Source organism: Mastigoproctus giganteus, chromosome 10, assembly GCF_048544385.1.
Source record: "Mastigoproctus giganteus isolate SK-2022 chromosome 10, ASM4854438v1, whole genome shotgun sequence".
NCBI lineage: Eukaryota > Metazoa > Arthropoda > Arachnida > Uropygi > Thelyphonidae > Mastigoproctus > Mastigoproctus giganteus.
Window position 1 is genome coordinate 7,701,523 of NC_143584.1, and position 27,701 is coordinate 7,729,223.

At 36.6% G+C, this 27,701-nt stretch overlaps 1 protein-coding gene across 3 annotated transcripts in view; it reads left to right on the forward strand.

Moving 5' to 3' along the window:
• Window positions 1-962: 962 nt before the first annotated feature.
• Window positions 963-27,701, forward strand: part of Acn (apoptotic chromatin condensation inducer acinus) — a 295,740-nt gene continuing 269,001 nt past the window's right edge. For 2 of the 3 annotated variants that reach the window (XR_016547575.1, XM_090383866.1), the window contains exons 1-2: window positions 963-1,120; window positions 24,961-25,940. Coding sequence is in view for 2 of the 3 variants with exons in the window: in XM_090383866.1 (XP_090239992.1) it covers window positions 25,147-25,940 (794 nt within the window). In the remaining variant the exon portion in view is untranslated. Of the gene's footprint in view, window positions 1,121-4,174; window positions 4,192-24,960; window positions 25,941-27,701 lie in introns of those variants that run through there. The other variant, XM_090383867.1, reaches the window with a different exon arrangement.

Here is a 27,701-nt window from a genome sequence, read left to right on the forward strand (position 1 = left end):
CAGCCATTTTCAATCCACTGTAGGATGAAGTCCTCTCCAGCAACTTTCTACTTCCCTCTGTTTTGTGCAATGGCCATCCATTTACTACCCACAAACTCGTGAATTTCATTTGTCCTTCTCCGTCGTTGTCTTCCAGGTTTTCTTCTATCTCCTCTTGGGTATCATTCTGTTATTTTCTTAGTCCATCTGTTATCATATCTTCGAGCTGTAGCCTGCCCAAGACCATTTTAGTTTTAATAAGAATGTCCTTTACTTCAGTTTGCTGCCTAATCCAGTGTTTCACTTCTTATCTAACAGTCTGATTCCCAATATAATTCGTTCCCTTCTTCGCTGTGGAGTTCTCAGCTTCTCTTCCATTCTTTTGGTGAGTTCCCAAGTTGCACTTCCATAAGTCATGGTTTGGGAGTTATAGCAGTTGTAATACAGTGGTTCATTATTTTACATTTCAGACAAATTGGGATATTGCTCCTTAGTATTTGACTATATTTCCTAAAACGCCATCCATCCAAAATTTATTCTTCTCTTGACTTCCAGCCATTTATATTTTTACAGCTATTGACTTGTCCCAGATAAGTATATGATTCCGCCTTTTGAATTACTGCTCCTTCAATCATTATATTCCTTTCTGTGGCGTACTTGTTTATCTTTACTTTTGTTTTAGCCCTGTTCACCTTTAGTCCGAAATCCTTACTAACTCTACATAACATAAAATTTCCTCTAATTTTTTAAGATTCTGCCTCCTAATAGTTATTCAGTTGGACTTGAAGTGTTGTATTCCTCCTAATAATAAAGCTAGCCCATGCTATTCATTTATAACATTGACAGCAGAAAAAAGTTTAGTGTTTTTTTTTTTTTTTCAAATCTAAATCTTTTGGTCTGAAATTCTGAATTTTTGGCTATGCAATTTGAATCCGAATGTAACACTACCAGCGGTATAATTTAGAAGTTGTGTTGCGGGGGTTCTAAGTGCGTGCTTATGTTCCAGCTCGTGCTGTTACTTTTTAAATGTTGATAAATTTTTAACATAAATATCGCTTTTCAATAAGTGGCATATTTTAAAGAAGAAATATGGTTTTAAGTTGAGGTTCATGGTTTTAACGAACGCTTTGAGGATGCTACAGTACGTTAAATTGTTTCTTTTCACTTAGGCCTAAAATAGTCGAGTGGTTATTTTATGTTCTTGATAAGTATTGGTATATTATAATTTGAATTCCGCAATTAATGTTTTTCTTTATTAGTGGAAAACGCTACTCGTAGAATTCATCTGGAAGTTTATAGATATAGTGTATAGATTTTATAGGTCTCATATAGTGATTGTTTCTTTACATGAGTAACCTTGTAAGACATGGCGTACACATAGGAGGAAAATGTATGCCACATTCAGCGAATTATTCAGTTAGACCTATTGGAAAAAATCTGAAAGCTTTCCCTGATCATAGCAGTTGTAATGCCCTGAATTTTAGTGTAATAAAGTTATGTATCAATTGAGCAGATCAAGGTATTTTTGAAGCGTATTGATATGCTATAGCAGTTTTTTGATCTGTGTTAGTGTTAGCAATTGGTGCTATCACAAACACAACCCCAAAGATACCCACGAAATATGTAATCAACATAATCTTAGCATTTGAACCGCAATTTAATTTTCATACATGTATGTGTGATTATAATTATATGTAATTTCCTTTATATATATATATATATATATATATATATATAACCATACAAATAAATTAGAATGGTTTTATTTCAAGTGTCATGTAGAGGAATATGCTTTTTTGCTGCCTCTTATGTTTGCTGTACTTTTTTATTATGAAAAATTCAGTTTCCAACTATTTTAAACGTTATTCAAATATATCTATCACTTTATATATATAAAGTGATACGAACGCTCCGTCTATCCTAAATCCTATCGCTATTTTCGCCTTCTTTTGAACATTTTTTCGCCCCTCCCCTAGAATTTACCATTAACTATACCATTTGCTTGTCTATACTTTTTCATGCACTTCACATACACTTGTATTATATACCACATTACACTTTTGTAAATTTGTATATATTTGTATTTATTTTAATTTACATTTTTTACACTGTGTAGGGGTTAACGTGTCTACTAGTATTATGATAAAAGGCCGCATATTTGCCCCCCCCTTTTTTTCTAATACTACAGACAAGTTTGGAAATGCAGTGCCTGATACCTAGTCAGGAGTAGTCACCTGATGAATTTCCTGGCTATGTATCATATTTTCATCTACTATATTCAGATGCTGCATATTTGCCATCCCCTGATTCACCCTCTTGCTAAAATTGCCCTCCCATATCTGAATATAGTGTTGTTTGTTTATTTATTTATTCCTCTTTTTTTTTTTTTTTTTCCTTCAGTCCCAGTTCATTTTTGCACTAGATTTTTCAAATTCTTTTACCTGTTTAGCAACTACTTCACTTCCTACTATCCCTTAAACTTCTCTTAGTTCTAGCACCTTGTGTACTTTTCATTTCCATTTTCACAGACACTATTTATTCTACAAACCACACATTATTTATATCCTTTTGCTTCCTCTACTGCTGCACTGTGTTTTGTAGCATTAGACATACTATAACTTTCGTTATTTTCCTTTTTCTGCTTATTTTGCTTCTTAACTGTTAAATATTACTACTATATATATATAAACAGATACATAATAAAAATATATTATTATTAATACAGTCAGTCCTCGTATAGCACGATAGTTGTGTTCCTAGAAATCCTTGTGCAATGCAAAATCATGCAATATAAACAGGCCCTATGGGAAAAATAGGATTAGGTGCCGACCACCCAAGATTGAACACACATTTGTAACCAAAACATTACCAAACAATAAATTATCGTAATAAAATACTTATGTATTTTATTACGACTATTATGTAATAAAATATTGCTAATGCTTTTGCTTCTATTTAAGCACACTTGTTTTTTGTTTAATTTTCTATCCAAACAGATGACAGCTGTTCCATCTCTTCAGTTCTTTGTGTCTTAATCTAATGGATTTTAATTACACTCTGAGTTGTTCCTGCTTTGATTTTCTCTGCATTCTTTCTAATTCTCGGCATTGCCTCATTTAGGCCTGTAGCATGTGCAATATCTCATGGTCTTTCATTTCGCTCAAAGCATTTCACAATTTCATAATTTTTCTCTATCGACAGAGGCGGACTGGCCATAAGCCTTACCGAGGAAACCCTGGTGGGCCGAGGCAGGTGTGATTTTGGCCATAAATGCTAGTATGAGGCCACTACAAATTTTCCTGGGTAAGAATTTTTGACCTAGTTTGTCTCTGTTTATCGATATTGCTTTTCTTTTTCTCTCTGAATCTGTAGTGTCTTCACCAGGATGCTTCCTTTTCACACCTTTTTAAAGTATTTTACTCATTTTTAGGGAATCAAGCACAATTACAAATTGAGGAGGCACGCTTGATACACATAAACAAAGCTGCACACGTGTAGCAACTGAATAAACAACACCGTAAAAAGACACACTATGAACACCTCACTAGCTCACATTTTACTAAAGCACATTTCTGGGGGTTACTACCATAAAACAATAAAAACAATTTCCAGTTGCATTCCTGCTAGTGGAATCTGTTATAAACTGGTAGTAAACTCGATCTAATTGCATTTGCGATAATACCGATATCTGGAATTGTGTGGGTTTTTATTATTATGGTGAAATGTGTTTCCCCTTCACTGATATAAAAAAAAAACATAAATACATTTTCAGAATCTTCTCTTCATTCCTATCGTGCTTTGTTGCGTTCAGTTGGGGTGATTCCGCGTTCGACTGCCATTTCTTGTAAACACAAAGGTGAATCGTGCAGAAGCGAATTCGGTTCGTGTTATATACAATATCGTTCCCCTATTTATAAATCGTGTATGAATGAATTCGTGTAGTGTAAACACGTATTATACGAGGACTGACTGTATATACATATATAATTTCTTTTATACAGATGAGTAGTATTATGGTTATAAGATTATGCATAATTTGCAGGGGGGTTAAACTTCAGAAAGATTCGCCTGAACTCCAGTATAGGGTACACTTACACCGATGAAAGCATGGCGGTGATTGACAGGTGAAGCACCTCCCATTCAGTGCTGTGATTGGGTGATTATTGTGGAAGCATTTTTTTTCCTGATTGTTTTGTCCATTATTTTCCACAGGTTAGAAAATAATTGATATGTAATTACTTTATGCTTAATTAATATGTACATTCCGTGGACAGATCGGGTCACCAATGAGTGGATCCTTAAGAGGGCAAGTATCACAAGGACACTACTAACTACAATTGCAGAGAGAGAGAGAGAGAGAGAGACACAGACTGTCTACCTCGGGGATATTATAAGAGGTCCACAATATGTATCACAAGGACACTACTAACTGCAAGTATCACAAGGACACTACTAACTACAATTGCAGAGAGAGAGAGAGAGACAGACTGTCTACCTCGGGGATATTATAAGAGGTCCACAATAATATGACCTGCAGAGGGAAGACAAAAGAGGAAAGGAAGACAAAGAAAGTGACTTGATAATATTGAAGAATGGATGGGGGCTTATGACACAAGAACTATTTCACAAAGCAAGAGACACAGTTGGCTGGAAAATGTTGTCTCCAATGTTCAAATTGAACACAGAACCTGAAGAAGAAGACTATGTGAAACTAACCGATTGATATTTCACTGATTTTTTTTTTTTTTTTTTTTTAACTTGTAAAATTGAAAACAGTAAAAAAGTAAGCAATCAGTAAAAAGATCATGTCATGGCATACAAATTGCAACTAACATGATATGCGTAAGTGAGATATGGAGTAACATATTTACGAATCTTAAAAAATAAGAATCAAGGGAAGATTCTGAAAATTTGTGTTTTTAATATGATTGAAGATTTCATGGAAGGGGAAACACATTTCACCATAATAACGTAAAAACCCACAGAATTCTAGCTATCAGTATTATCGCAATCAATAAGATTGAATTTACTACCCATTTATAATACATTGCATTAACAGGAATCCCCAATAAACTGAAAACTGCAAATAGTTTTAATTGTTTTATGGTCGTGATCTCCAGAAATGTGCTTCAGAAAAATATCACAAACACTTTCAAAATTGATTCTTATAATCGAACATATAATGAAAGTTAGTGCATTTTAACGATATGAATTGGTTTTTTGATATTAAAGCAGCTGATTCACTAACCAGTTAACTGGTGCCTACTTATTTCACTTTATGATGGGATGGGTTACCATGGTGTGTGACTGGACCACGTAGTCCTTTCTCTCAGCCAGTAGCAGAATTTGTAAACGTGTTGGCCGCATGTTTTGTTTTTGCATCCTTTAGTTGAAGTGATTTTTTGTGTGTTTTAATCAGTATATTAATTTTAATTATATAGTATCAGTGTAAATACACCATAGTTAACCCATATATTTGAACTACATATGTAGCGTAGAGGGCAGTGTTTTAATTATCTCAATGTGGTTGCCTTCACAACGAGATAGCTACTATTGCATTACTTGAAATAAATAACACTTCTCTAGTAGAGAAGACTACTGTTATTTATTTTCAGCAGTACCACCACCCAGACGATCATTTCGAAGCTGTGCGGCTTCATCATCAGTGGGTGGGCAGGTACCCAGGTAATACGACAAGCCATCACAGTTGCGAAGTTATATCCACATTATGAGAGATGCCAAAAGGGTGTGGTGGTAATGTATTTGGAAAATTAAATGCACAGGGCATAATCCTTATGGGTTTTAATTATTAACTATATAGTATCGGTGTAAATGCACCATAGTTAACCCATATATTTGAACTACGTATGTAGCATAGAGGGCATCGTTTTAATTGTATCTCATAATGTGGTTGCCTTCACAACGAGATAGCTACTATTGCATTACTTCAAATAAATAACACTTCTCTAGTAGAGAAGACTACTGTTATTTATTTTCAGCGGTACGACCACCCAGAGTGTGGTGGTAATGTTTTTGGAAAATTAAATGCACAGGGCATAATCCTAATGGGTTTTAATAATTAACTATATGGTATTAATTTTCCAAATACATTACCACCACACCCTTTTGGCATCTCTCATAATGTGGATATAACTTCGCAATTGTGATGGCTTGTTGTATTACCTGGGTACCTGCCCACCCACTGATGATGAAGCCGCACAGCTTTGAAACGATCGTCTGGGTGGTGGTACCGCTGAATTTAAATAAATGTAATGGATTAATATCGTAAAGCGGGGGTCTGCAGTATTTACAAAAAAAAAACATGAAAATAAAATGTAATGTGATATATTTAAATAAATAAATGGAATGGATTAATATCGTAAAGCGGGGGTCTGCAGTATTTACAAAAAAAAACATGAAAATAAAATGTAATGTGATATATTTAAATAGGAAACAGTAAGTATAAATCTAAAAACTAAAATAATGAAATAAAAAGTTAATTTTATATATTCCTAAACTTAATTTCTGTGTCATACTGATTAATTTTTGCTCAAAAATTTTTTTTTTAAGATTTTGAAAAAATAAGGAAAATAATTGAAAAAAAAGAAGGAATTTATATAATGAATTGGAAGGTTATGAAGGGTGATTTTTAAATATATTAGACTGAATTGAGAAAATGTTTAAAGGCTGAATGTTGATTAATAAAAACGTATACTAGCCAACTATTTCTATTTGTTTATTAGCACTTTACAGATGTTTAACTACAAATACCAGACAAAAGAACTGTTGTTACTTTGCGACAATAAAATAAATGGTATTAATATTTTTTCTTGTCAGTATTCCTGTTTGAATGCAGTTTGACACTTTTGTCCCATATTGTATATTTTACATATTGTATATTTTACACTACCAACCAGCTGGTCTGTAGTGATTTTTTTGTTGTACCACACAAAAGCTGATGTCATCAAGTAAGCTTTAAGGGATTAGGGAAACTGTTAAATGGGGGGGTGTCAAAAATGATTAGTGGTAAAAGTTACACTTACAACTTAAAATTCAATGTATGAGGAAGTTTGGAGAAATTGGAAAAGGAGAGAATATATATGCAAGCTGCCAGCAGTTATGCATCACTGGAAGAGTCATGTGTAACCCTTTCCAGTTATACCATAGGGCTATTTTTCCATGTGCAGGTGCTGGGCAGTGGCAAAACTACTGTAATGCTAGGGCTACCACTGAATGGGGAGGTCCCAAATGTCAGGGTACTTGGATGGTTGGTTGGTTTGGATGCATCATTATCCCCTAGAATTGGTTGTTTTTGCTACATAACACTTCAATACTATAGGATTGCATGGGTTTGTTTGACAGAAGCACCTATACATGATGTGGGGGGGGGGGTCCTTCCATTGGTGTGCTGGTCCTCCAGGTTGTATTACTGAGATCCAGTTCCACAGCTTAGGTTCTAAGCTAGAGGTTCCCAAACTTTCTAGGTTCACAGCGCCCTTAGTGTCCCAGTAATTTTTTCACGGCACCCCTAGGCCAAAAGAAATACCTAACACAGTGTTTTTCGACCTTTTTAATAATTCAATTTGTGTGTGTGTGTGTGTGCACACACAGAAAATATATGTATATATATATAATATTTTAAAAAAATGTTATATGATAGTTATTATAATAATATAATTATAAACAACATTAAATTCATAATACAAATTATATGCACTTGTATAATAATTTTATATAGAGGTACTAAATAAACATCAATTATAGATCACCACAAAATTAAAAAGATACAGTACAATGGATACTGTACACCCTTTTATAATGAAATAAATATATAAATTAAAAAAAAAAATGTTTCAGTAACTTGAACCAAAATTACATGGCACCCCAGGAATGTTGTTGCGAAATCCTAGTGTGCTGCGGCACTCTGGTTGAAAACCACTGTTCTAAACTAACACCATAGGAATTCATTATGTTTGCTGTGTGCTTGAGCTACGGAAACTCACAAAGGGAGATGCTGGAGGTGTTAAGAAAGGCTTGCATCTGACACACCACTTTTTCTCTCAGCTTTGACAAGATGGAAGATACTGAGATGGCTTTGCCCAGGATGATCAATCAGCTAATGGACTCGCCTTCAAGGTCAGCTGTGCCAAAGCCATGCACATGATTCAGGCTGGTTGAGGTGTAGTATTGTGCTTGGACAGTGCTTTTGAAGCACATTTTTTGTTTGCCAGGTAGTGTGAATTCCCTGTGCTGAATGGGGAGGCTGGGTACTTTATAGTGCCCAGCCTCCCCCATCAAGCCCCCTCCAAAAGCCACATGAATCCTGATAATATAAATCCTTCTTCTGGGACCTTAGCATGGTTCCTATTAGAAAATTCTGTTGGTGAGTCAAATATTACTACCACCACTTCAAAAAGTTCCAGAACCGAAAATGTCAGGTACCATGCACAGATTCCTAATAATACCCTCAAGTAAAAATTGCATAAGGAAATTTTATCCTTTGTCCATAAGTGTGTGAATGGGTTTGACAGGCTCCTCTGAATCTATAAAATGGCTGTTTTGGAGACATCCTTATCAAAACGAAAAACAACCCACACCCATAACAGCTCCAGGCCGCCTCTGTTTGGGGGATGTTTATCACTGTTAATACCCTGCAAGACATAACTCATACTGAGGTGTGATCTCAAAATGTGATCTTGATGTGTCTGAAGAGGAAATCTGTCTGAACTAAAATGCCAAGGAGTGACAGCTGCAAAATGAATATATGCTTAGGGATAGGAATCACTACTAGGAACTTCAGCCTTACTTTCAACTTGCTGTCACCTAAATCAGTTAAAGCTGGATATTTACACTACCCAATAAGGCCATGCATACTGAACCCCCAAGGTGCTTCAGCTGCCAAAATTATGGACTCTCATGGAAATGCCTGTCATGCTGGTGTCCTTGCCTGTGATCAATGTTGTGCAAAGCACCATGAACTTACGTTATATAATTTCACGGTGATTGCAAAATCCATATGTATTAACTGCTAAGGTGAACACACTGCATATTATTAATCACATGTTCCACTGCTGTCAGCAGGAGAAGGAAGAGGGGAAAAAAACATAATAATTACCATTTCTTATCATAATGTTAGAAAAGTAATGACATATAAAAAAGCAATAAACCATGATATGCTAAGATTGCTGCAGGGAGGTCCATTGGAATAGAAACTTAAATGATTGTTTTTCGCAGTATTTGACTCCCACTGCACATTACTTATTGTGCTCTCAAAAAGCCAGGCACCTCCGTAGCCAGGTGGGAAGGAGCAGCAGTGCGTAGCACACGCTTCTTGATTAGACCGGGGTTCGAGCCTGTCACCACCAAATACGGAGAATGCGGAAAGGTCAGGGAATGACCACTGCATATCCCGGAACAATATGGCCTTAGTTGCTAATTCTCCTAAGAACCAAATAACTAACTAATAACTAACTCAAAAAGCCTGCAGACTCCACAGAAACCCAGTTAGCTGCTACTCGTATCAGTACCAACTAATAGCTTGGGAGATACACAGACTAAAGGTTAACAGTGGCCGCAGGCAGAGGAAAAAGTGATTCTTGCACTGCTTCTATTAGAATGAGCAGCAGCATGGAAAGCAAGGCAATGGACATTTCTAGGACTGTTGGGAGTCATAGTGGAACAAATAAATACATGGACTGTGCTGTGTTAGGGTAACTAAGAGTAAGAACAAGTGCATGTATACTTGCCTGTACACCAATGCTAGGAGTATAGTTAATAAATTTGATGAGCTTGAAGGGCTAGTCAAGACATCAAAGGTAGTTATTGTTGGGATATTAGAGACATGGTATCACACAAATATAAGCAGTGCAGAATTGAAATTTGGGGAGTACAATGTGTACAGAAAGGATAGACAGGAAAGGAGGAGGGTTATGCTGTTAGTTAAGAAACACAAAATCTAAGGAAGTGCAACCAGTTGATATTATGGACAATGCAATGTTGATAGTCCAGTAGACAATGCAATGCTGAGTCTGTTTGGTGTGATATAAGCACTGGGAAAGGAAAAATGAGAGTAGGTGTGTGTTATATAGGCCAAATGAATGTGATGAGTATAATGAGCAGTTTGTGTAGAGAAATAGTGGGCCAGTAAATCAGAATGTCTTATAATGGGGATTTTAACTTTCCAGATACTGACTGAAAATTGTGGGTTGGTCACTTGCACACTAACAGGACTTTTTTTGGGTTTGCTGCTGGATGACTGTTTTCTACAGCAGCCTGTTTTGAGAGGCAACCAGATGGAGTAATACTCTCGATCTGATTATCAGCAGTGATTATTCATGCATTAAGAATTTGCAGATAAAGGAACCACTGGGTTACAGTGATCACAGTGTACTGATATGGGAATTACTTAAAGATGTAACTACCATCAAGGCTAAAGGGAAGGGCTTTTGCATACGTAAAGGTAACTACAGGGGTCTCAGACAGTTTTTAAATTCTATACAGTGGGATCAACTGATGATGTTACCAGTGTTGAATTCTTAATGGGAAGCCTTCAGTGACTTCATCTTGGAGGCTACTAGGCTTTTCATTCCAACTAAGAAATACTGTTAGAGGTTTAGGCCTAAATGGATGTCAGGTGAATTAATGAGGCTCTTGGCAGAGAAGAAAAATCTATGGGATGCACATAAATTATCAAGTGATGCAGAAGCCTATGGCAGATATAAACTTGTCTATAATCAAGTCACAAAGGAGGTTAGGCAGGCAAAGGCAGATTACGAGAAATCTTTGGCAAAGGATGCAAGGAAAAACAGCAAAGAGTTCTTTACTTATGTAAACTCTAGAAGGAAAGGGAGGAATCAGATCACTTAATCAACTGAATGAGTATTTTGCATCTACATTCACATATGAGGAGTTATTCAATGAGGGGAATGCCAGAAGTTTATCAAACTCTAACAGGGAGCTAAGTGATTTTCTAATAACTGAGAGCAAAGTGGAAAGAAATTGTTGAAATTAAACATAAGGAAGGCACCTGGGGTAGATGGGATCTATCCAGTGATGTTAAAGGAGGCAGCAAAGGAAGTAAGCAAACCCTTAGGCACAATTATGAGAGCTTCCTTGGACTCAATGAAGGTCCCCATGGACTGGAGGTGTGCAAATGTATCACCAATTCACAAAGGGGGTTCAAAAGATGACACAAGTAACATAGATCTGTTAGTTTAACTTGTGTTCCGGGGAAATTAATGGAGTCACTGGTTAAAGAAGCATTTCAGGATCATTTAGACAAGACTGTGTTAATAGTTAAGACAGCATGGGTTTGTTAAAGGGAGGTCTTGTCTGACCAATTTGATTGGATACTATGATGTGGTCACAAAGGAACTGAATATCAAAAATAATTTTGATATCATATACTTGGATTTCAATAAAGCTTTTGATACTTTTGCACATGAAAGACTACTGTACAAATTGGAGAGATATGGCATCAAGGGTAAGTTGCTACAAAGGAAAAAGGGATGGTTGAGTGAGAGACGACAGAGCAGAGTGGTAATCAATGGACACTGCTCTTCATGGACAAATGTTTTAATGTGGAGTTCCCCAGGGTTTGGTGCTGGTCCCATTGTTGTTTTGTGTATTCATCAATGGTATTAATGGAGGTATATCCGAATTAATGTACAAGTTTGCATATTTTCCAGTCATGCAATATTACGGTCATTCAATAATAACTGTAACAAGCCATTGATCTCAATTCCCAGGCAGTAGATAATAGTTTTAGGTTCTCTTACAGAAGATCATTTTCATATGTTTTGTTGCAAGCATAATTCTCATCCTGAACTCAAACCGACACTCAGACAAAATTGTCAATCCAGTAGTAGTGGAGACAAATATCCTGAGGCTCATATTTGATAAGAAGCCTTCAGCATGTTCATCAAGTATAGACTTTATGCATGAAAGGTGTAAACATTCTCTGAGCTTTTTCATCTACTTTGTGGAGCAGATCGATACTCCTTACTTTGTCCACTTTAATTAAATTATATCCTGGGTCTGTCACAAATGGTGTATTTTGCTAGCATGATCCTATTCAGCATTGGGCAATTTATACTGCTACTGGAGCATTTCAGACTTTTCCTGTTGAGAGTATGTATATTGAAGCAAACATACATTTTTGTCACTATGATTTAAGCAGTTATTTTTACAATGTCTTTAAACCAAAATCCTTTCCAGACCACCCCACGTGGACATCTGTCTGAGCTATGATGGGAAAATCTCTATGATGCATCAAACTGTCAAGTCTCCCTTCATTATTCGTATTCAAGAATCACTTGAACGTCTACATATCACAGTAGAAAAGGTTGTATGGCCCCAAAGCCTTACAAATGACTCAGCATGCAACCTCTTCTTTAAGAACTAGGCATAGGCTGATACTCAGTGACATAGATGACTTGAAGTCAGTTCTGTGGGATCTTCTACTACATTTTCCAATAATGCTATAACCAAGCAGATATCATCTGAATATAGCATCTATATTCAAGAGTTGCAGATACTGCAGAGTTGCATGATACTGAACTGGCCTTGGATCATGTACAAGCCTGTCACTATGAGACAGATTATTATACAGAGTGTCTGTAAATCCTGTTTCTGATTTTGATATTTTTTAATTCAGAATTACTTCAAGTTACACTCATGAAACACATACCAGCTGAAAGATCAATTCAATAAGTTTTTTTTAAAATTTGCACTCGACTGCCATTTTTGCATTCTACAGAGCACTACATTACTCTACGCAGCACTACATTTGCCAGAATGGCAAAATGGCGACCGGGCCAGAGAAAGCATTCTGTGTGTTAGCATTTCATGTAACAAAGTTTGGATTTCTTTTTGTGGGACAATGAAGGACAATGTACATCTCTCCACTACCAACGATACTGCAGCAGCTGAAGGCACGGATCACAGAGGCCTTTGGTAAAATTGATCGCAAAATGAAGCACAGTGTGTGGCAGGAGCTCGAATATCGTTCAAGTTACTCGTGGTGCCCACATTGAACTTTATCGATGACGTTATGTACCTTCATAAAACTTATTGACTTAATTTTTCAGCTGGTACGTTTCATGAGTAGCTTGAAGTAATTCTGAATGAAAAAAAAATATCAAAATCCGAAACATCATTTACGGACCATGTATATAGAGATTCTCAAAATGCTGTGCATTCTTATCTACTGTGAGGTAAAGAGTATATATTCCTTATGTAGTGATGCACAGGGTACTGCAGGTGATACTCTCTTGAGTGTAAAGTATCAGACTCTGCTGAATTCATAGGCCATGTTGGGATCAGGGAAAATGATTTGGCTAAGTACCCTATATAGAACACCAACAAGTAATAAGAGAGAAACTCTATTCCCAATGGCAAGATTTGTGGCATGGACAAGCTATAAACAAATTATAAGATTTAGCTACTGTCATTCAAAGCTGCATTAAACTGAGTCTGAGGAATGTTCTTGCTCAGCTCTGCATGGGACAGCCATTTTACATAGTGTTTTTTGTAGAGAGCATCCTCTGTGCGAGTACTGTGGCATATTCTAACTATTAATCTCCCAAGCTCGCATTTTATCTGTTACTAATTTTAATCAACTGACTAATCTCAGTATGCTGTCAGATTTTATCTGACAGTGTTTCTCACATTTAAGTTTTTATATAATAAATTGGTACCAGTGTATATAAAATAGTTTTATCGGTATCAAATGAGTTGTAAATATCCAAAATTGATGTTATTATTTCGTTTTTCTTGTACCTTTATTCATTTACTCATTGTGTATGTAATCATAGAAAGTCTATTCTGATTTTTTTTTTTTATTACTATTTACATTTTAAAACCTTTCACCCTCTTTACTGTTAGAATTGCTACATCATGGCCTTAATTGTATCTGCCATTAAAAATCAAATAAGTAAATATAGTAAATAAATAAGTAAATCAAATAAGTAATCAGGTAAATAAATGGGCTGTATTAGGGTAACTAAGAGTAAGAACAGGTGTATGTATACTTGCATGTACACCAATCCTAGGAGTATAGTAAATAAATTTGATGAATTTGAAGTGCTGGTCAAGACATCAAATGCAGACATTGGGATTTCAGAGATGTGGTGTGACTCGGATATAAGGAATAGTAAGGAATAGATATAAGGAATAGTAAGAAATGCAGACATTGGGATTTCAGAGATGTGGTGTGACTCGGATATAAGGAATGCAGAATTTGAATATGGGTGGTACAGATAACCCTCATATAACATGGTAGTTAGGTCCTATAAAATCTCGTGTAGTGCTAAACCATGTTATACGGGACTAAGAACCAGTACAAAAAGGGAGTTACGTTCGAAGCGCTAACAAAAATACACCATTTTGCTAACAAAATGTTAACAAAACTGACCTCTTCTAGATTCTAGATTTTGTGCATCTACTGTGCTCTTTAAAAAAATCATTAATCTTGGTTTGTTTGCTTTTGCTTGATAGATCTTTGTAATTTCATCTTATTGAACTAAGCATTTTGAAGCTCCCTTTTGAAATTTGGGGTTCCTTTCAAACAAAGAATCTGAATTCAAAAAATAAGATTCTAATTTCACGGTGACTTTATACCTTTCTGTATACTTTTTAGTGTAAAATTTTGAAGTTCAGAATTTTCTCATATGCGCTATCATCCTCTGAATTGATTTGGCTTGCCTCCAATGCCATTTCCACCAAATCCATTTCGCCAGCCTCTTTTTTTTCTAAAAGTAATTCTTGAATGTCTTCAGTAATCATATTTTTTTTTTTAGGAGCACCTGCGACTAAGACTATGTTGATCTGCATTCAAATTGCATTTGTTCTGAGGTCCATTTTTCTATTTTTCAGGACGAAAAACCTGAGTTTCTGGGAGAAAAAACCTAGCTACCCTCGCCTGAGACCGACTAACTCAACCACGTAAAAAAGACCCATAAAAATTCCTCCCATCATCGATGGGATTCCAACTTAGGTCTTTTTCCATCCGGTGTAGGGATGACGTCGATTATACCAACTGTTGTTACCTACGAGGGCTTCAGTAGTCATATCATCAAAACCTTCCCCTCCTACCTACTTAGCAAGATCTACTAGCACCTGGATTCCATTTTCTATCGGTTCGACCATAATTCCTGAATGAACTGACTGTGGCCATACATTTTTTCCAACATGCATTTAATGTTGACAGTTTTACTTCTTTCAGCAATAAAGCTATGATTCCGATACAGTCCACAATTGAGAAATGTTTCCATGCTGCCATCACTTCAATTTTCGTCGACCGGGCTAGCCAGGTGGGTCAAGTGCCTGCCTGGCAACCCAAAGGTCGCGGGTTCGATTCCCGCCTCGGGCTTGGATCAAAGTACTGCAAAAACCTTGGGAGGTGCATTATGGCCACAGAAGCCTATGCGCCAACAACTACAAAAAAAAAAAAAAAAACTTCAATTTTCCATCAATTCAATTTGGAATAATTATTTTTCCTAAAATCCACTGTAACAATTTTCTGATCTAATAAGTTTCAAAGGTAGATATAAGCCTTGATCTAATTAAAGAAATTGTATTAGGTGATAGGAGCATTACTTCAAAATTTGGATGACTTAAATCTTTTGGATGGCCTGGCACATTATCCAATAGTAATAAAACTTTGAAATCTAGTTTTTTCCACAAGTTCAATAGCACAGAACCTAACACGTGGGATTTCTCAATGATTTTTTTTGCATAACAATTAGCGAGAAAAAAGCAGAGATTCATAAAAAAGAATGGAACTGTTGAAAAATTACATCCAACATAATAGCAAAGTTTTCCCCGCACAAAAGCTCAAAAATATCGTGTTATGTGAGGTTGCCACAATTCTCTAACAGTGTTTGAGTGAAACTGTGTTATATAAATACCGTGTTGTGCACTTTATCAATCGTGTTTCTGCACTTTATCAATCGTGTTAGAACAAAACCGTGTTGTAGAAAAACCGTGTTAAACGGGGGTTTCCTGTACAATGTATATAGGAAGGACCGAGAAGATAGGAGGTGGGGAGGTGTTATGCTCTTATTTAAGAAGCACATAAAATCTAAGACAGTGCATCCAGTTGACATGGGTGGCCAGTGCAACGTTGAGTCAGTTTGGTGTGACAAGCACTGCCAAAGCATAAATGAGAGTAGAGGTCTATTACATGCCTTATGACTCTGATGAGTACAATGAACATCTGTACAGAGAAATAGTGGGCCAGTAAATCAGAATGCCTTATAATGACTGATTTTAACTTTTCAGATATTGACTGGAACATTTGGGTTGCAGACTACAAGACTTTTGTGGATTTATTGGTTGACTGCTTACTATAGCAGCCTGTTAGAGAGCCAAGCAGAGGGAGTAATACTCTTGGCTTGATTATCAGCAGTGATTATTCATGCATTGAGAATCTGCAGATAAAAGAACTACTAGATGGTGGTGATCAGTGTATTAATTTGGGATTTACTTAAAGACGTAATTACCATCTTGCTAAAGGGAAGGGTTTTAGCTTTTGTAAAGGTGATTACAGTAGTCTCAGACAATTTTTAAATTCTATACAGTGGGACCAACTGATGATGTTACCATCAGCAAATTCTAAATGGAAAGCATTCAAGGAATTAATCATAGAAGCTATAGGCTCTTCACACCAACTAAGAAATACTTTTCAATGTATATATACTTAAATGGGTGTCAGATGAATATATTAAACTCATGGCAGAGAAGTGCATGGGATACAAATTATCAGGCGACACAGAAGCCTATGATAGATATAAACTAGTCTGTAATCAAGTCACAAAGGAGGTCAGGCAGACAAAGGCAGATTACGTGAAATCTTTGCCAAAGGATGCAAAAAAGAACAGCAAAGACTTTACTTATGTAAACACTAGAAGCAACAGGATGAATCAAATTGGGCCACTCAGTATCAGTGGTTTGATTGTTGATAATCCTGCTCAGGTGGCTGACAAACCGAATGAGTATTTTGCCTCTACATTCTCACATGAAGTATTTAGGGAAGGGGATTCTCTTTCTTCTAACTTCTTCACTAATGCTGATGTCCCCCAAGGTTCAGTTCTTTCCCCCATTCTAATCCTATCTATAGTTTTGCTGATGATAGCACATTGCATTCCACTTTCCATTTTGAGACATCTTGCCCTGCTCAATCAGCTTCAACTTCTCAAATATCTGCTACCAATTCCTTAAATGCCGAACTCCAGATAATTCTCCAGTGGGGCAAAGACAACTTAGTTGATTTCAATCCTTCTAAAACTCAGTCTTGTCTTATATCTCGCAAAAAAAGGATTCTTCTGCTTATCTTTGGCGACATTCTGATTTCTAGGAAAAATGATATCTCTTTTGGGGATTACCCTGACTTCTAATCTCTCTTGGCACAAGCACATTACAAATATTGCTTCTTCTGCATCTAAAAAACTTGGTTTTCTCTTTTGCTCTTGGCATTACTTTTCTTCCAAACAGCTGTTCACTCTGTACAAATTGCAAATCTGCCCTACCATGGAATACTGTTCCCACATCTGGGGTGGTGTCCCCAAAACCTCTCTCAGGCTTCTAGATTCCATTCAGAAGAGGGCAGTTAGGTTAATTAATGACTCCTCTCTAACAGAGTCTCTCCACTCTGTCTCATAGATGTACTGTTTCTGCTGCATGCCTCTTCTACAGATATTTCTATGGGCACTGTTCTTCTGAATTGGCTTCTATAATTCCCGCCCTCTCTTTCAAAACAGTCCAAACACGTGCCGCCACCAGCCAACATCCATTTACTGTCCAACTTCAAATTCACAGAACAAACTTAATCTTCCTCGTTTATTCATTCAACTGCCGTTTTCTGGAACAACCTTCCTTCATACGTATTTCCTGAAAATTAGTCTACAGAAGTTCAAGACTAATGTCAACAAATATCTTCTTTCGTCTTCTCAACCTCCAACTGAAGCATGGTACTAAGTACTATAGGTTCTAATACCTCTCATGTTTGGGGTTTACATAAAAAAAAAAGAAAAGAAAAGAATTTTGTAATAACTGAAAGTAAAATGGAAGAGAAATTGAAATTGTTGAAGTGTAAGGAAGGCACCTGAGGTGTCCAGGATCTATCCATTTATATTAAGGGAGGCAGCAAAGGAAGTAAGCAAACCCTTAGCCATAATTATGAGAGCATTGTTGGATTTAGCGAAGGTCCCCGTGGACTGGAGATGTGTAAATGTGTCCCAAATTCACAAAGGAAGATCAAAGGATGAAACGAGTAATTGCAGATCTTGTTTGACCAATTTGATTAGATACTATGATGTGGTCAAAGCAACTGAATCCATAAATTAATTTTAATATCATATACAGTGGAACTTCTATATTCGTCATTGATCCATTCTTGAGGGATGGACGAATACTGAATCAGACAAATATAGAATCAATTTTTTCCATAGGAATTAACTAAAATTGGAATAATCCGCTCCCAGCCCCGAATCTGATACATAAATAAATAAAAATTTAACCAGAGCTTTACCTTTACTGAGGAGCGATGATGGCAGAAGCTGAAGAGGAGGAAAGGAATTATTGTTTAGAAGGGGTCACCTTCCATTAAAACATCAGGTAACTCCAATTATTGTGATCAATATCTTTTTTGTCCCTTTCCTGACGATTCATTATCATCGATTTAGCAAAGAACTTGTCCAATGTTGTCTGTTTTTTAAAATTTTCCAAAAGTAGCCAATCACATTATCATTGAATGAATTTATATTTTGATTAACTACGGCAATGTTCGGGTGCCACTTCTCGACCATACTCTACGTTTTGGCCTAATTTGATAGCATTTCCTTAATGTCAGCAGTTGGGATGCTGGCCTTTACTTGACCCTTCCTCCTCTGATGAAATTTCCTCCGCTGCTTCAGCTTCCTGTTCTTTATGAAGGTCCAACAGTTCATCTGTGGTGAGCTCCCTTCCATGGTCCTCCACCAATTCCTCTACATCCTCACTATCAACCTCCAATCCCATGGACCTGCCCAGAGAGACAATTTCATCAACAACAGGCTCTGACCCAAAACCTTAAGTCTCTGACACACACTCTGGCCACAATTTCCTCCAGGCCGAGTTCATTTTCCTGGAAGACGCTCCCCCCCCCATCCGTGTCTTATCAATTATCCTCAAACAATGGAGGATATTGAAGTGATTTTTCCAACATTCTCTCAATGTAAGTTCTGTCTTTGACATCACTTCAAAACATCTTTTAGGACTTTTGTATAAAGTTTTTTAAAACAGGCAATAATGACCTGCTGATCCATGGGTTGGATTAGAGGAGTTGGGTTTGGTGGTAGATATTTAATGCGAATAAGGCTGTATTCCCCTGCCAAATTGTCTTCCAAACCAGGGGGATGAGCAGGAGCATTGTCCAAAACCAAGAAGGCCTTTACAGGTAAATTATAATTTTCTAGATAAGCTTTCACACTTGGGACAAACACTTTGTGAATCTACTCCAGGAAAAACTGTCTTTTACCCAAGACTGTTAGCCCTCCACATCCCATTTAGTTTACTTTTTATGATATTTTTCTTCTAAATTCCAAATAGCAAATGCTTAATGTACGGTACTCACCTTATACAATCTGCAATAGTTATTAGGGTGAAATGATGGCTAAATTTTGAGTTGAATAATTTAAATTAGTAAATTAAAAAATGAGATAAAAAATAAATTAATTTAATTTGACGGAATTTAAAATAAGCACAAGGAGGCAGAAGTGTACAACTCTGTCCCTGGTTGTCATGAAGGAAAGTTAATTAAAAAACTGAGTAATATAAAACTGATAGGCCAATAGTCATAATGATGGACTTTCGTTTAGTTAAAAACATCTTCAGTTGGCAAAGTTGAGTAGAGAGTGAGCGCGTGCTGTATTTAAAAGAAATCTATACTCCCATGATGCTCTTTGAAATATGTGGGAATCTCAAACGTGAGAGATTCCAGACTGGGGAAAGATTGAAGGGGAGTTTTGCATTTATGATGTTAAGTTTAGAGTGGTGACTAGAACTGGAACCATTCAATAACGAGAGCCTCATATTGGAGAATTTTGTAGCTGGTTTTTAGTTTAACTATAGAAATGGCGGAATCGACTAGGGGGGGGGGTTATGAGTGTGTGCATGTATTGTGAGCTCTGTGCTAGATGGTCCTGTTCTAAAACTGTTATAGTGATAGTATGCACGTGTATTAGAGGTTTTTGTGAAACCGAACTTTGTTGTAGCAAGCATTACAGTTTTGTTGGCATCTGATTAGATATATGTTATGTTGTTCATATCGCTTGTCAGGTTATTTTTTTTGGTTTTTTTTTTTTTAGGAGCATTAGCAACTAAGGCCATATTGCTCTGGGATATATGGTGGTCATTCCCTGAATTTTCCGCATTCTCCGTATTTGGTGGTGACGGGCTCGAACCCCGGTCTAATCAAGAAGCGTGTGCTACGCACTATTGCTCCTTCCCACCTGGCTATGGAGGCGCCTTGCTTGTCAGGTACTTGTGTGTATCTTTATATGTATTGAATAAAGATCCGAGTTTGGTGTATGCTGAAAATATGAGAGTGATATCTGTACCTGTAAATACCTGACAGAACTGTCTTGCGAGTTCACTGTGATAGGGAAGGATGATACGTGTATTTGCTTTCGTAATATGTTTGGTTGAGTTGTTAATATTACTTTTTTGCAATGAAAATAGTGTGTTGAATTAGTTGGGGAGGATAGTTCCTAGCTATAAACTTTTTATGAGATATTGGAGTTCGTTGGATAAGTCATCTTGTGAGGAGGTATATTTTATGGCATTATGAATTTGGTTATACAGGACGGCTTTTTTTGTGCTAAGTGAGTGGTGCGATGCAAAGTGTAAATATTTCCCTGTGTGTGTTTTTTCTAAAAATCTTGGTGTCCAGTTTGGTGCCTGTTTTGTAAATGAGAATTGAGGAAATTGATTTGATTGTTTGCTTCAATTTCAAGCGTGAATTTCAATCTATCGTGTATTGAGTTGAATTTTGAAAAAAGATTGTTTATTGTGGATTTATTACCTATTATAAGTATATCATCTGCGTAACATGTGTATAATTTTATCTCTGAAGGGAAAGGGTGTAAAATTTGGTTCTCTATTGTAGCTAAATAAATTTCAGACAAAGGGGCAGAAATACCTAGACCCATGGGCAGGCCAAATATTTGCTGAAAAATTTTGTTGTGGAACCGGAAATATCTGGCATTAGATTAGTAATAATGCCATATTAATTAATTTTTTAAAATTAATAATAAATTAATTAAATTTCATCAAATTAAATTAATTTTTTATCTCATTTTTTAATTTATTAATTTAAATTATTCAACCCAAAATTTAGCCATCATTTCACCCTAATAACTATTGCAGATTGTATAAGGTGAGTACCATACATTAAGCATTTGCTATTTGGAATTTAGTCTAACATCACGGTATTTTAAGAACTCTATAATTTCTCATATTGATATTGTTCTTCTTAAAAACTCTCGGATTTTCTGAATGATAAACGAGCAATGGTTTAATTTTGCAGTCCCACTAGCATTACCACACAGCAAGAGTGTTAATCTGGCTTTCATTGGTTTGTGTCCGGGCAATGCTTATTCCTCTTCTAGGCATTTTTTTTTCCAGAATAGGCCCGTCTACATAGTTTCTACATAGTGTCTACATAGTTTTTGAAATGTTCAACAAACTTTTTAGCATCTTCTGCATTTGAACTTGAAGCCTCTCCATGCCTAACTGCACTATGAATGCCCGTTTGCCTTTTAAATTTTTTGAACCAGCCCCTACTTGCCATGAAGTCACCACTGGTTTCTGGGTTCTTTTGCTGCAGGTCATCATATAACTGCCTTGCTTTTTCGCAGATGATAGATTCTGAAATACTATCACCAGCCATTTGCTCTTCAGTAATCCATACTAATAAAAGATTTTCCATGTCTTCATACATATGTGATCTTTTAGCAGCAAGAATTTTTACACCTTTTACCACATCAGCTGCTTTAATTGCTTCTTTATTTTTAATTATACTGCTTACTGTTGTTCTCGGCATGTTAAATTCTAATGCTAAGTTGGAAACACGTGTTCCACTTTCAAACTTAGCAATGATTTCTTTTTTCAACTCAATTGTGGTTCTCACAGCTTTCCTTTTTTGGTTGTTTTTCTTCACTACAGTTTTTTGGGCCATGGTCACTTCTTTTTACAAAGATAACTGCAAAAAATTGCAAAATTAAAAAAAAAAATTAAAGAGAAAATAACAGGTGATGGATTAGTGGATTCCCCCAGGATTCAGTGTTGGGCCAATTGTTTTCTGTATTTATCAATGATATTGATATTATCAATGTCCAAGTTTGCAGATGATATGAAGGTTGGTAGGGATTTTAATGACACTATTTTGGAAACAGGATCTAGAAAAGTTAGGAAGATGTGCTGAGAAATGGCTATTGAAGTCTAACATTGATAAGTATAAAGTACTGCATATGGGTAGCAGTAACTGCAGAGTAACATACCAACTGTGTGTAACTACATTCATGGTAGTGAAAAATTAAAATACCTGGAGGTTTTCTTTGAGCCATATTGACAGGCTGCCAGAGCTCATGGGGTTGTTTTCAATGACATACAGGAATTTTGTTAGCAGGGATAAGGATATTATTATCCCATTCTATAAGGTAACGGTTAGGCCACATTTTGAGTACTGCATGCAGGTCTGGAGACCTTATTTTAGTAAGGAACGTGGAGCTGCTGGAACAAGTAATGTATTCACTGGTTAAAGAAACATTGCAGGATCATCTAGACAAGACTGCAGTAATAGTTAAGACACAGCATGGGTTTGTTAAAGGGAGGTTGTCTGACCAATTTGATTGGATACTATGATGTGGTCACAAAGGAACTGAATGCCAAAAATAATTTTGATATCCTATACTTGGATTTCAGGAAAGCTTTTGATACTGTTGCACATGGAAGACTGCTGTATAAATTGGAGAGGTATGGCATTAAGGGTAAGTTGCTACAATGGAAAAAGGGATGGTTGAGTGGGAGATGACAGAGAGTGGTAATCAACGGACACTGCTCTTCGTGGACAAAAGTTATTAGTGGAGTTCCCCAGGTTTCGGTGTTTGGCCCATTGTTGTTTTGTAATATTTATCAATGATTATTGATGAAGGTATATTGGGTTTAATGTCTTAAGTTTGCAGATGATGCAAAGTTGGCAGGGTTGTTAACGACATTAAAGACAGAAAGTAAAAGTAAAGTGCAGCCATTATCAACCCACTGCAGGATGGAAGCCTCCTCGACAATTCATGCTGAGCGAAATGGACCATAATCTGCCACGCTGGTCCAGTGCGGGTTGGCAGATCGACCGTATTCAGCAGTCAGGGGCTTGAACCCCGGTCTACTCAAAGAGCGTGTGCTACTGCACTCCCGCTCCTGCCCACTCGGCTACGGAGGCCGTAGACAATATGCAACTCCAACTGGATCTAGATAAGTTAGAAAATGGGCTGAGAAGTGGCAACTGAAGTTTAACATTGACAAATGTTAAAGAGAAAATAACAGGTGATGTGCACTGAACAATCGCACAAGGCAGACTGCTGGGCTATTGCACGGGGCAATAGCTCATTGTACTGCATATGGGTAGCAATAACCGAAGTTAAATGTACCAACTGTGTGGTATTACACTCAGGGAATTCAGACAATGTGTGGTAATTGTGCAGTCAAATATGAAGTTCGCTGAGCAGTACAGATGGGCTGCCAGGGCAGGTCATGGAGTCTTGTCAATGATATATAGGAATTATGCTAGCAGGGACAGGGTGGTGATTATCCCATTATACAAAGCAGTGGGTCACCTAGAGTACCGTGTACAGGTCTGGAGGCCTCATTTTAGGAAGGATGTAGAATTGCTAGAACATGTACAAAGAAGGGCAACAAGATTGGTGAGGGGAACAAAGGGGTGCTCTTACCAAGAAAGGCTTAAATTCTGCAAATTGCAGCACCTGTAGAGTAGGCACCTGCAAGGTGATCTGATTGTGGTGTATAAGGCCTCGAATGGGTTGAGCCAGCTGAATGCTGATGGGATTCTTCCTCTTGCTCAGACTAAGAACCTGTGGGGCACAGTTTCAAATTGAGGAAAGATAGTTGTAGAATAGATGTGCGGAAATTTGATTTTAGCCAGTGGGTAGTTGATTGGTGGAGCAGGCTTCCATCTTTTGTTGTGTAAATCTAATAGCCTAAATAAATTTAAGCCTGAGCTGGACAGGCATTTGTAACGAATGGAGGGGTGAAATGGGGGAGTTTTTTTTCGCTGATGCTGTATAAGCTTGCTTTCTTTCACCGTATGCCTCTACTAATGCTAAAGTACAGAGAAGGGCAACGAGATTGGTGAGCAGAACGAAGGGGGTGCTCTTACCAAGAAAGGCTTCAGTTCTGCAAATTGCACTGTCTGTAGACTATGCACCTGTGAGGTGATCTTTTATTTTAAGGTCAAATTTCCAAGCATACTTGTTCATCAGTTTCCTTTCTTTAGGATATCACAAAGGGATACCGAGATTCAGATTTTAGCACCTTTCTTTCCTTATTTACTTTGTATTTAAAAATGATTTACTTAAATAGCTTGTGGTGTGTAACCTCACCTAGATAATGAAAGATTACTGACTTCTCATTATACGGTATAATTCTTGAAACAACAAAAATTCTAATGCTAATGAATAAACATTGAAAAAAAAAAAAAAAAAATCTTTTGTACACATTCTGTTTTAAAAATAGTGAGTAACTCTTGCTTCTTAGTTTAAAATTTTACTTGTATTAAAGATGATATTAATTATGTTTAATGTGTGTCATTTCATTAAATTTGAGTTAAAATGTATATTTTGACTAATAAATATTTTGTTTGGCTTCATGGATATTTTTTAATGTGCAATGATGATTACTTTCAAATGGTTTATTTTTATTGCATTTCAGGTTGTTTTTGGATGATCACTTCATGTGACCAAAATTTGAAGATGGTAGTAGTGCATAAAAATTAGTTGAGTGAAGGAAAAAAAATAGTAATGTTAAAATATATTTTGTTGTTTCCTGACCAAATGATAACAGTTATTTAAGGAATACCAAAAGTTCAATTAAAACTTGTATAAGGAACTTCTAGAGATGGCACATAGTGATGATAAGCCTGAAACCACAGAAGTTCCAAGTCAAAGAAAGGATGCAATGCCTTCGATGGAAGAAGTAAAATTTAGCAAGACAGATAATAAAGTTTTACCTTCAACAGCAGATGAAAGTTCAAGAGAAACAAAGGACAAGCAGAATAGATCCAAATCAAATTTTACACCAGAGAATAGTGAAGGGTTAGAAGAAAAACGAAATAAAAGTTCAGATAAAAAGCATAACAAGGAATATTCCTCGAGAAGTAGACAAGCTGAGACTTCTGCAAAACAGTCTAATAAAGAAAGTAAAGGGTCAACAAAATCTGAAAGTGAAAAGTCAGACACTTCTGGAGATGCATCAAGTTCTGATGAACAAAAATCAGGCAAAAGACCAAGCAAACACAGGATCTTAAAAGATGTAGATAAAAGTTCAACTAGAAATAGGAAGCGACATCATAAAAAGTCTTCAGAGAGTTCTTCTCACTCTCAGAGTAGTGATAGTACCTCTGATAGCAGTAGCAGTGGAAGTAGTAGTAGACAGCATAGTGGAAGTGATAGTGAGGGAAGTGAAAGTGAAATAGAGAGGAGGGAACAAAAGAGACGAAAAAAAAGAAGTGAGAGCCACAGTAGCAAAGAAGGTACACCATCTAGTACGCAGCGTAGTTTTACTTACAGCCGAAGGAGAGGTGACTCTAAAAACAACGGAGAACCGAAACAAGATTTGGAAGAAAAAAGTCCTGGCAGCATATCAATGGCAGAAAGTGATAGCAACATTTCAAGAGGTATTACAGAAAGCAGGTAAGAAATAAGAATTTTGAGTATTTTATGAATGCCAGTTATATTCTGTAAGTTCAGACTGATTATTTGTGTGCCAGTGGTATTCTCATGAAATGGTATTGTGTTTTTTTTTTTTTTTTTTTTATATGAAACAGTGGCTTAAATTGCTAATCCAGTATGAGACAGCAGAAATGAAATAGTCTTTAAGTTAAGTTATAAAAGAACTTAAAGATCACATGTCATAACATTTACTTGCTGAGATATATTCAAATTTAATTTAGAATGTTTTTTTTTTTTTTTTTTAAATCTAACTTTAATATTTTTCAATTATTTTAAAGTAAGGATGGGCAACTAATGGGTAGGCCACTCTTGTGACTTTTTAGTCTTTTATTTATTTAATTATTTTTTTTTTTCATAATAAATTTTACTCTGGCAGCTGTTTTTTTTTTTTTTTTTTTTTGTTTGTTTGTTTTTGTTGCTGCTGCTTTTTATTCATTTCTCTGAACTTGGAAATGGAACTGTATCCTTCAATGTGATCATCTCTATCAGTGATTTCTAAAATGTCTCTAATAATGGACATCTTAAAACTTTATCAATATGAATAGCTGTTTTCCGAAATGTGATCCGTGGGTTACATAATGTGGACCGTTGCGCAAGCACATTGCACAATCAAACTCATATGCTGCCACAAAACTGCACAGCCCTGTGTTAACTGTTGTGCCCGTATACACTGTTCAAAGAAAGTGCATCATCCCTTAAAATTGTAATTGTCGTCCAAATAACGTAAGTATATGACAATACTTCAGATAAGATTGACACGCATAGGTGATGATGTAATATTACATCAGTTGACACTCTGCAAGAGTTGTAGTCATTCCTTGCTTGTCAGGGTGGCGAGTTACATGCAGTTGATGCCACGAACAAAGAGTGCAATTGTTGCTTTACACAAGGAAGCAATATGACGGGAAGGATGTTCTTCCCATCATATTGCCTATAGAGTGTCTTGTAATCAGTTGACAGTGAGTAGATTTCTTTCCAAACTCAAGAATACTGGTTCTGCTGATAGGAAAAAAGGAACCGGACATAAACAGGTCTCTACGCCAAACAGGACCGTGTTTTGAAGTGCTTATGCCATAAAAACTGTAAATCTTTTCATCTGAGCTGAAAAGAGAATGGGAAGAACAGGAGTGGTAGCAAGTGCAGTAACAGTCAGAAGATGCCTCTTCAGAAATGGACTTGTAGCCCGTCGTCCTAAGTAGAAGCACCTCCTTGCACAAAAAATGAAAAAGGCCCGATTAATTTGGTGTAAGGAGCATGTCAAATGGACCCCCGAGCAGTGGAAGTCATTTTTTATTATCTCGGATGAGAAGAAATTCAACCTGCATGGCTCTGATGGGAGACAAACGATTTGCCATAGATGTGATGAAGAATACCATCCAGACTGTGTGGTGTCTACAGTGAAATTTCCTACCAGCTAAAATGATATGGGGGTGCATTTCGTATCGCAGAGTAGGTCATCTGCAGTTTATAAAAGGTTCCGTAAATGCCAATGGATACCTGGCTATATTAGAAACCATTTCAACCTGCCTAGTAACTGCACCTTTCAGGACGACTCTGCTCCTTGTCATCAGCAAAAAGCGTAAGTAGGCACTTCTGTAGTTACTTTAGGGTCATTCCATGTCAAGTGGCCCCTGCTCGACCATCTTCAATTTTGTTGAAACTTGGTGTGGATGTTTAAGCAGGTTTCAAATGAAGCTGTGCAAAATTTCAGTTCAAAATATA